Source organism: Pinus tabuliformis, chromosome 9 (assembly GCF_031772625.1).
Source record: "Pinus tabuliformis cultivar Carrire ecotype Pingquan chromosome 9, CPIR1, whole genome shotgun sequence".
NCBI classification, from domain to species: domain Eukaryota; kingdom Viridiplantae; phylum Streptophyta; class Pinopsida; order Pinales; family Pinaceae; genus Pinus; species Pinus tabuliformis.
Window position 1 is genome coordinate 998,733,189 of NC_142307.1, and position 11,666 is coordinate 998,744,854.

Consider the following 11,666-nt stretch of genomic DNA (forward strand, 5'->3'; position numbering starts at 1 on the left):
CAGTAGGTGGAGGTTTCCCCCTTTGTAAAATATTCTTGTAAGATGTTCCTTCATTGTTTGATTGATGGTGCTCTGGGCTGGTTTTGTACCCACTGCCCCCTGTTGATTTGCTGGTTGCTGCTCCTCCACGTAGTCTCATATTGAGAATGACTGTGGATCCTGGTTTGATGTTGTAATCCTTCAAGGTTCTATCATCCTGTAGCGATCTGCCCCCTGTAATTAGGTGTTGTATGCCAGCAGGGTAACCAATTTGATTGGCTATGTTATTTTTCAGATCTATAACCCTATCTGTTGCTGTAATCCAGATTAAGGTTGAATTCCCCTTGGGCGTTCTAAGGAAGATTTGTAATCTTTGAGGAACTGATCCAGCGAGGCTAGCACTAGCGATCTGGGCTTGAGATCCAGTCTGGCAGTCCTCTCTTTCCACAGCAGAGCCTTCGATTGCTTCTGCCCCTATGGCCGTACCAAGATCTGGAGTGATCTTTGTATTTGGCGGTCTCTGTTTTCCGGCTGCACAATCTACCATCCCAATGAGTCCTTTCAGCCCTATTCTAATACTGTCGATCTTTGTCCTGTTCAAATCGGCATGACTATGGATCAACCCTGATCTGCAGAGAGAGAGCTCCTCGACAATTAAAACAGGTTCCGCTTCAGATCCAGAGCATAGCTCTGTCCATAGCCCGAGATCTATACCCCGGCTACATTAGGGCATCGATCTAGGTTTGGGGAGCTCCCCTTCTTGTTTTGCACAATGTCGGCGGTAGTAGTCGTAGCAAAGACCCTAACTAAGGTATCAATGATCAGCTCCCGGAGCCCTCCTTGGAGGCAAACACAATTCTCAGCCGTTTGGCGAACGACTTCAAGAAAGGGGTTAATGAGTTTGGTCCCCTCGGTATAATGCCCGTTGGCCCAGCCATTCTGGTCGGAAACTAAATTTTTGGGCCTGTAGATCTGGCCATAGAGCCGCGTCCTGTGACTGTCTATGGTTTCCAGCCTCAGATCCATATAAATCGCGTGAGGGATATCAAGCCCTGAACTACTTTGATCACTCTTCTGCACATTATCAAAAGGAATAGCACGCCTTATCGTCTTCTTTGCCTGGGTTCGAACCCCTGGAGAACCTTTCTCAGAAGGTTTTTCATTAGTTTCTATGCCAGATCTACCGATACCTTCATCAGCAACTGTCGCATGGGAGAAACTGGGTTTGGAGCCCTCAAAGCCTCCTGAGAGAGTAAGACCCTCGTCTTCATCTTCTTCAATGGCTCTGCGTTTTCTGATGCTTCCTTCAATCTTGCCCTGCATTCGCTTTCTCTTGGAGGAGAGGCCCCCCATAGACCAGTGCGCCTCGCTTGCCCATGACAGATGCGGGGCCGAGGGGAGAGACGGGGGATCGACTCTCTCTGAGTTGAACTTCACGTCATCATAGATCCGCGACCTTGGAAGACTGCCTCCATAAAACTTTCCGGGAGCCATGAGCAGAGCCATCTCACGTCAATCACCACTCTCTAACCGACCTTTATGTTTAATAATTTATTTATATATAAAATTAATTATTTTGAATAATGATTTACTTAATTTATTAATGTGTTTAAATTAAAAATTTAATTATTTATTTGTTTTATTTATTTATTATTATTATTATTTATTATTTATTTATTTATTTTATTTACTTTATTTTATTTTAATTTTTAATTTTTAATTTAATTCTATATATATTTTTTAATTAAAAGAGTTGATTAAATAATATATATATATATATATATATATATATATATATATATATATATATATATATATATATATCATTTATTTTTTAATATGTTTATTGATTTATTAATTTGATTAATTAACTAATTAATTGATGAGATATAACTTAATTACTTAATTTTATTATTTATTGATTTAATTATTATATTGATTACTTTTGTGTAAAAATTATCAATCACTTAACTACTTTATTTGATTTAATTAATACAAATTAACTTAATTTCAATATTTAATAATATTTATTTATTTTCTTACTAATTAAAGTATTTATATTTGGTTGGCTGGTTTTATTTAATTTATATATTCAATTACTTAATCTCAATAAATAATTAATCTTATAGGAATATTTTTATAGTATTATCTATAATTCCTATGGTTAATTTTTAATTGTTTAAAATTTACAACTATATGTATTTTATTAGTTGTGTTTTAATGTTATCAAGTTATATGAGAAGTAATCTATTACTAATTTATGTTTAGATTAGTCAAATGATTTAATGTTTAAGGAGGATGATTAAGGTAAATTTTATACAGATTTTTAAGAGAGGAGGGAATAGGTTAATATAAGGGGTAAGAGCTGATTATTGTTTTTTTAAGATTTCAAGTAAAGGTTTCCAAGTGTTACTTAGTTTTAATCCATCATCCTGGTTAAAGTTGTTTTTCCTTTTTTTCTATTCCAATGGCTTCTTTAATTTTCCTTTTAAGATAGTGTTCTTCTTTTCTAACAAGTTTAGCTTCTTTCATGCAGATGTAATGAGAGGAACAGTGAACATGTTCTGCTAGGGCTAATTTAGAAATTCTTTCTTTACTTAAGAGCATGTCAAGCATTTAGCAACAATATTGAGGTTGTTGAGAGAGTATTAGTTGTATGCTATGATCAACAAGTGTAATTTCTTTCAGATTGAGGTACACTACTTGGGGCATGTTGTCTCCAAGGAGGGAATTGCAGTAGATCCCAAAAATATAAGAGTCATCATGGAATGGGTAGCTCCTAAGAATGTGGATGAGTTGAGATATTTCATGGGGTTGGTAAGCTATTACAGGTGGTTCATTAGGAACTTCTCACAAATTTCTCATCCTATTATGTCATTGTAGAGGAAAGGTACGAAGTTTGAATGGACAGAGGAGTGTGAGGCTCGTTTTGAGAACCTTAAATAGTTGTTGACACATGCACCAATGTTAAATATTGCAGATCTAGACAAATAGTTTGTAGTATGCATAGACGCTTGCAAGAAAGGAATTTGTGGAGTCCTTATGCAGGATGGGCAAGTGGTATGTTATGAGTTGCAGAAAGTTGATGACCACGAGCAAAACTACACCATGAATGATCTTGAGTTATCAATGATTATACATGCATTGAAGATGTGGAGACACTATATTCTGGGAAGGAGGTTCACATTGATGAGTGATCACAGTGGTTTGTGATATCTATTTGACCAACCGAATTTGAATGGTAGGCAAGCTCGATGGTTGGCTGCAATCAATGAGTTTGATTTTGAGATCAGGTATATCAGAGGTAAATAGATCAGAGTGGCAGATGCTCTTAGCAGGTGGATACAGGTAAATCACTTAGTAGCTATGAGCTCCTATGGGATAGACTTACAAGATAGGATCTTGCAGGCAGGTCAGTAGGATGTTAGATACATGGAGATTATGAACAGGTTGTAGCAGAGTATAGGTACAGGTACAGGTGATGGTATAGGTACATGTGATAGTAAAGGTACAGGTACAGGTGTGGGTGCACAAGATAGGGATTATTGCCTTATAACATATGGATTTGTTAGATTCAAAGACAAGATATATGTGTCATATAAAAGTGAGCTCGAGAAGGTAATCTTGAGAGAGTTTCATGTGAAACCTTATTCCGGTCACCCAGGTTATCAAAAGACACTGATAGTAGTGAAGACATTTTACTATTGGCCAAATCTAAAGAGGGATGTAGCAGAGTTGGTGGATAAATGTTTTGATTGTCATCGTGTGAAGGCAGAGTGTAAACATCTAGGTGGATTTCTACAACCAATTACAATTCCAAATTGGAAATGAGAGGTCATTTCCATGGACTTCATCAGAGGGTTGTTGAGGATAGTGAGACAACATGATTCCATCATGGTTATTGTGGATAGGTTGAAAAAGGTTGAAAATTTCATTCCGGTAAGTCTACATTCTTAGCTAGTGACGTGGCATCGGTGTTCATAAGAGATGTGGTCATATTGCATGGTGTTCCAAAGAAGATTGTGTCAGACAGGGATGCAAAGTTCACTCCCAAGTTTTGGAAGGAATTGTTTGCAGGTTTGGGCATAGAGTTTTCCTTCAATACAATGTATCATCCAAAAAGAGATGGACATACAAAGAGGGTCAACTAAATATTGGAAGACATGTTGAGGATATATGTGATGCATCAACAACAGAAGTGTGAAGAGTACCTTCCCTTGGTATATTTCTCATACAACAATGGGTATCGAGAATCATTGAGGATGAGTCCTTTTGAGGCATTGTATGGGTGGAGTTGCAACACTCCCATCAGTTGGAGTGATTTGGTTAACAGGGTGTTGATTGGAACCAACATGTTTCCAAACATGGAACAAGAAATCCAGGTTAACAAGAAAAATATAAAGCCAACAAATTATAGGAATAAGAGCTGTGTAGATTGGAATAGGCTATTCAAGGAGTTCCAGGTTGGGGATCAGGTGTACTTACACATCAAACCAAAGAAGAGCTACTTACGGATTGGATCATGTGCCAAGCTAGCAACACAGTTTTGTGGAACCTTCAGTATTGTTGAGAGGATTTGGCCATAATCCTATCGACTTGCACTGCCCCTGATAGTAAAATTCCATGATGTTTTCCATGTGTCATTGCTTAAGAGGTATGTTAGATATGTTGATCATGTGATTGACTAGTCTGTATTGCAGGTGGAACCAGATGGAGAATTTTAACCAGAGCCTCAATGTATATTGTAGAAAAAGGTGCTCATGCTCCGCAAACCAAGCAATCGAGTAGGTTAAGGTGCAGTGGAAGCACTTTGGGCCCGATGAAGCTATATGGGAGATGGAGGATCAGATGCAGGTTATGTATCCTTCCTTTGTTTGTTGGTTGAGGGAAGGATGTTTTGGTGTGTTTACGGTATATGCTTTGGTATATGTTCTGGTATATGTTCTGGTATATGTTTTGGTGATTTTTCTATATGTAAATATGTATATGGATGTAAATACCACCATGAGCTATGTTATAAAGCTTCAATAAGAGGTATGGGTGTCATGTCATTATGATGTTATGTTTTCATGTTGGTTTTCTTCTCAACAGGTTGATCATTGTAAATATTGCATCGAGCTAAGTTATAAAGCTCCATCAGCAATATATTTTTCTTACAAAATTTTTGTGGTTATTTGTGTTGTTGAACACTGAGGATAGTGTTCCCCCAAGGGGGAGGGTTCTGTAACAACCCTGGTGAAAATTCCATGTAATAAAAGGAAATAAAGGAAAAATAATAACCACAGATGATAGGACACTTATTCCAAGCTGAATGTTGGGAAAAATCCTAGTGATGGGGATCACTTATGAATTTTTATGGCTAAGGAAATTGGCAAAGGCAATGGCTAAGGCTTTGGAAAGGCAAAATGGAATTTTGGCACATTTATTTATGAAAATAGCCGAATTTAGGAGAAACATGAGGTGAAAGGTCATAGGTTGCATGTGACGAGGAAAATGAAGCAAATATAGACCTCATTCATAAAAAGGCTTCTGAGGATCAGTTGGTAACCTTTTGTGAGTTCTGTTTTCGAGCTCTGTCATTGTTTTTTCTCTCTCTCATACTCTGGGAGACTTAGGTTTTTCTTGGAGCACTCTTGGAGGGTGTGGAATACTTGGATTCTTGGAGCAAGAAGGGAAAGGAAGAGTAGGAAAGTGCAAGAGGGCATCAGGATTAACAACTACATCATATTTGCTTACATGTACCGAGTTTCATGTATTATTTATTCACTAGTTTTGGCATGCATGACATATGCATGTGGATTCTTAATTAGGATCTATCACTGGCATGGAGGATTTCCTGGATCAACAGTGGATTGCCTAGCCTTGCCATTTCCTAGATTGCCATGGTGATTATGGGTTTATTTCCATTGTTTTGTTTTGGTTGGTTCTCATGTTTCCTTAGGTTGGGTTGAGTTATTAGTTCCTGTAGTCTTGGTTGGAAAGACACTCTAAATCCTTGTAACAACTTGGGTTAAGTTTGTAGGTTTTAATCTCGTACATAAATTACCTGCGCACGAATTGTAAAACACATAAAATAAACAATGCGAGAGCATAACACATAAAACACATATACATAGATATTTGCCCTAGATCCCAAAACCAAGACTACCAGCTTGATTTTTCATTATGTTCCTTTCAATGTTATAATACATATTTATACATGCCGAAGATCCAATACCATGGACTGAAAACCATCGCGTCCAAAAACATGTGCAAAAATCATGCACAAAACCATAGGTGGGTCCGCCCAACCCAACATAGGTTCCAAAACAAAAATTTTCTGGGGCACTACCCCGAACCCCATAGAGTGGGGTTACCTACACCCCTCAAACTCCCTGTGACACCCCCGCTACACAATCAGTGCAACGAAGGGGGCATCTAACTCCCCGGTTAACTATGTGGGCTAGTCGTGGAAAGAATATAACACAACCCAACATTCTCCCACTTGTTAACAAGAGAGGCAAGTCATTTATCCAGCCCTGCAACCCCCATTGTTTCTATACACCAAGAGAACTTCTCAGAGCTCACATATTTTGTCAATGCATTTGCAGTATTCTTCAAAGTGTCCACCTTTACCAACAACACCTTTTTGTCTTCTATCATATCCCTCACAAAGTGATATTGAACATCAATGTGCTTTGTCTTTGAATGATAAGCGGGGTTCTTTGCCAAGAAAATTGCACTTTGGCTATCACAGTCTATCCTTATAGCTCCCTATACTAACCCCATACCTGAACACAATCTCAGCAACCAAACTACTTCCTTGCTTGCATGAGTGGCTGCCACGTATTCTACCTCTGTAGTTGATAGTGCCACTACAGATTGTTTCTTACTCATCCAATTGACTGCACCTCCAAATAGGTTAAACACATACCCACTTGTAGATCTTCTCTAATCCAAATCTCTAGCCCAGTCTGCATCAACAAAGCCATGAATATCCAACACTCTGTCCAATCTTGGTCTTCCTTGGTAGCAAAAACCATAATCACTAGTGCCACGCAAATACCTAAAACCCCGCTTCACTACTGTCCAGTGCTCCTTCCCTGGTTTTGACATAAACCTACTCAATACTCCCACTGCATGTGCAATGTCTAGTCTAGTACAGACCATCGTATACATCAGGCTACTGACTGCACATGCATATGGAACATGGGACACGTCCTCTTCCTCTTCTTGTGTCTTGGGACATTGTTCAACAGATAACTTTACACCTGTAGAAATAGGAATCTTCACTGGTTTACTATCCTCCATATTAAACCTCTGTAATATTGTCTCGACATACTTCCTCTGGTTTAACCAGAGCATCCTCTTTGTCTTATCTCTTTTAATTTCCATGCTTAGAATACAGTTTGCAGCACCAAGATATTTCATGTCAAATTTGGAGGACAAATGGGTCTTCAAATCCTGGAAAATTTCTTTGTCATTTCCAACCAGCAACATATCATCCACATACAAGACCAGATAAATAACACGGTCACCAATTAATTTAAAATACTCACAATGATCTGCTTTGCTTCTGGTGAAGCCAAGTCCCCGTATAAATGTATCAAATTTCTGATACCACATCCTTGGTGACTGTTTTAACCCATACAAAGACTTCTTTAACTTGCATACCAGTTATTTATTACCCTTCACCGCAAAGCGTTCAGGTTGCTTCATGTAGATTTCCTTTTCCAGATCTCGGTGAAGAAATGTTGTCTTCACATCGATCTATTCTACCTCAAAATCAAAAGCATCAACAACATATAAAAGTAATCTAATAGAAGTTACCTTGGAAACATGAGAAAAATTATCACCAAAATCAATTCCCAGCACCTGGGAATAACCTTTTGCTACCAACCGAGCTTTGTATTTCTCCACCTTTCCTTCTATATTTGTCTTCTTCTTGAACACCCATTTGCTACCAATGGGTTTCCTTCCAACCGGCAACTCCATCAGATCCTAAGCCTTATTTTTGTGCAAAGATGCCATTTCATCAACCATGGCCTCTTTCCAGAGTTTTCCATCCCCTGAATCTACTGCTTCCTTCACAGTTTTGGGATTGTCATCAGTAATAGATAAAGCAAAATTTGAATAGAAAGAAGATGGACTATACCTTTTTGGTTGCCTTCTTTCTCGAACTGATCTTCTCACACCCAGAGTTCGTGGCTCTTCATGTTCTGATTCCTCCTCCGTTGTAGAGTCTGATTCTTCCTCCTTTAGCTCAAACTCTATCTTCTCAGGTTCCTTTGGTTGGACTTCATGTTTAATAACTTATTTCACCTCTCTGAACACCACATCTCGGTTGTACACAACCTTCCTTGTTACTAGGTTCCAAAGTTTATAACCCTTTAAACCATCCTTATACCCAATAAAGATGCAATTTTCAGATTTACTATCCAACTTGGTTCGTTTCTCCTTTGGAACATGTACATATGCATCACATCCAAATACCCTCAGATGTGAAAGAGAGGGTTTCTTACTAGTCCATACCTCTTGTGGAGTTTTATCCTCCAATGCTAATGAAGGTGATCTGTTGACTAGGTAACATGATGTCTCCACCACCTCTGCCCAGAATTCCTGTCCTAACAAGGCACCACTGAGCATACTTCTTGCCCTTTCCATCAATGTCTTGTTCATTATTTCTACAACTCCATTTTGTTGAGGTGTATATGGAGTAGTCTTCTACCGTGCTATACCACACTTCTTACAGAATTCTTCAAATTCCTTACTGCAAAACTCTCCATCGTTACCTATCCTCAACACCTTTATATTCTTCTCTGTCTGGTTTTCCACTAGAGCCTTGAATTCTTTAAGCATGTCAAAGGTTTCAGATTTCTTCTTAAGGAAATATATCCATGTATCCTTGAGAAGTCATCTATCAATGATACATAGTACACAGACTTACCCAGTGATGGAACCTTCACAGATCCAAACACATCACTATGCACAAGCTCTAATATATGTTTTTCCCTCTTACCACGAGAGGGGAAACTCACCCGATTCTGCTTCCTATATACACAATTTTCACGGAAATCAAAATCCAGAGAGCTATTACTCATACCTTCTACTATACCTTTACCATGAAGTATTCGAAGGCCTTTCTCTCCAATATGTCCAAGCCTTTGATGCCACATCATGGTCTTCTCTCCAGACACCACTAAATTTTTTGATCCACTTTCAGGAACCACAGAGCTGTTTCACCCATCAACAAAAATGCTACCTTGCAACTTGTATAGAGTTCCAATCTGAACTCCCCGCATCAATACCAGTTCTCCCTAAACCATCTTGCAGGTATCCTTCTCGAACACTGTTTTTACACCTGCATCATCCAAATTGCTTACAAAAATCAAATTTCTGGCCAATGCAGGAATATGCAGAACACCCGGAAGTGTTCTAACCCTTCCAACTTGCAACTTCAACTTTACTTTTCCACGACCAATGATTCTAGCCTTACTATCATCCCCTAAGAAGACATCACCACCATCGTATTTCTCATACTCGCGGAACCACTCTCTATGGGAAGTGAAGTGAAAGGATGCACCTGAGTCAATCAACCATGCCTCATGATCTACATTTGTACTTGAAGAAGCCAAGTACACATCCCCACCTTCATCTGAGGTGGTTTTCACCTCTGCAGAAGGAGCATCATCAGACCCCTTTCCTTTATCAGGAGCTTTAGATTTACAGTCCCTTTTGTAGTGCCCTTCCTTTCCGCATTTCCAACACACCACCTTTATAGGTTTTCCTAGAGATTTAGATCTCCCTATAGATTTAGATCTCCCACTCGATGACTTATTTTTGTTTCTGTTCTGGGACCATACTCGTACAGATAAGGCATCACCATTCTAGCTCTCCATATTTTTCCGTCTCATCTCCTCCGTCAACAAGGATGAGACTATTTCATCAAACTGCAAGGCAGTTGCATTGCTACCTATTGCAATAACCAGACTATCCCACGAATCTGGTAGAGGACACAAAAGATTGATGCACTTATCTTCATCTGAAATTTTAATATCAACAGGCGCTAGCTGACTTACCACAGTATTAAATGCGTTCAGATGCTTTGTCACCGAGTCTCCATCTTTCATCCTCAGGTTATACAGTTTTTTTTGCTGGAACAGTTTATTCACCAGATAGTTAGATTGGTACAAAGTCCCTAACTTGTCCCACAAAGCCTTCACCATAGCTTCCCCTGATACATTCAGCAATACTGAATCTGAGACACATAATCGTATTGTGCTCTTTGCCTTCCAATCCAACTTCTTCCATTCTTCATCGGACACTCTCGTTGGTTTAGTACCCGGATCTACCGCGATCCACTGATCTTTATCCACCAACAGATCCTCCATCTTGAATTTCCACAACTCAAAACTCTAACCATTAAATTTCTCGATCTCTATCTTTCCACTGCTCTCCATCTTCTTTCACCACAAGAATCGATCTCGCAAATCTCCCACTGAACAAGGTCTACCACAGGCCCAAGCAAAACCCCTCAACAACAAAGGCGTCCTTGAAGCCAAAACAACTCTGATACCAAATGTAGGTTCTAACCCCTTACATTAATTACCTACATACGAATTCTAAAACACATAAAATAAACAATACGAGAGCGTAACACATAAAACACATATACACAGAGATTTTCCCCTGGATCCAAAAACTGGGACTACCAGCTTGATTTTTCATTATGTTCCTTTCAATGTTATAATACATATTTATACATTCCAAAGCATCCAATACGAAGGACCGAAAACCATCTCGTCCAATAACATGTGCGAAAATCATGCACAAAACCATAGGTGGGTCTGCCCAACCTAACATAGGTTCCAAAACCAAAATTTTCTGAGGCGCTACACAGACCCCATAGAATGGGGTTACCTGCACCCCTGAAACCCCCTATGACCCCTCCGCTATGCAATCGGCACAACGAAAGCGGGGGGGGGGGGGGGGGGGGGGGTGCGGGGGGGGCTCCGTCCCCCCTCTAACTCCCCGATTAACTACGTGGGCTAGTCGTGGAAAGAATATAACACAACCCAACAAAGTTACTAGTCCCATCGCCTTGGTTGGAAAAACGCTCTGGAGCCCTTGGTTGGTTGAGTTACTAGTCCTAGAGCCTTGGTTAGACAACTGATCTGGAGCCCATTGGCAACTGTGGGTTGAGTTACTAGTCCTAGAGCCTTGGTTGGAACAAACACTGTGGAGCCCTGGATAGCTAGGATAAAGACCGATCTGATGATGGTTTGTTATGTTTTACCATGAGGTGGAATCATTGTTTGATGGGTTGAGGTGGATGGCCTCTGGAAGCCCTCGATGATTTTTGATTGATGTGTTCTATGAGATCCACATTCATTCTTGGAATATGGCATAGGGGTGAATGGTTGAAGAGAGATTTGGATGAGCCATTCTATAGTCGGGTGGAACGTGGAAGTCCCATCCCATGTTTGGAATTTTGCATCATTAATGAAAGGTTATTTATCCTTATATTTCTATGAGAATTTTGATGGATTATATGTGGTCTATATGGTTGTACTTTCATGAGTATTTCTGTTGATAGTATGTTGGTTATGTATGTGTTTTATGACAACAACTATGTATGGATTTCACCCTGTTTTTAGTTGTAATTGAATTATCAATGTATCGATGACCTAATGGATGGAATGGCAATT

At 39.3% G+C, this 11,666-nt stretch overlaps 1 protein-coding gene across 1 annotated transcript; it reads right to left on the reverse strand.

Moving 5' to 3' along the window:
* Positions 1 to 687: 687 nt before the first annotated feature.
* Positions 688 to 1,485, reverse strand: LOC149152087 (uncharacterized). The gene has a single exon (XM_089443370.1). The coding sequence runs from the start codon at positions 1,483 to 1,485 to the stop codon at positions 688 to 690; it is 798 nt and encodes a 265-aa protein (XP_089299496.1).
* Positions 1,486 to 11,666: the final 10,181 nt, after the last annotated feature.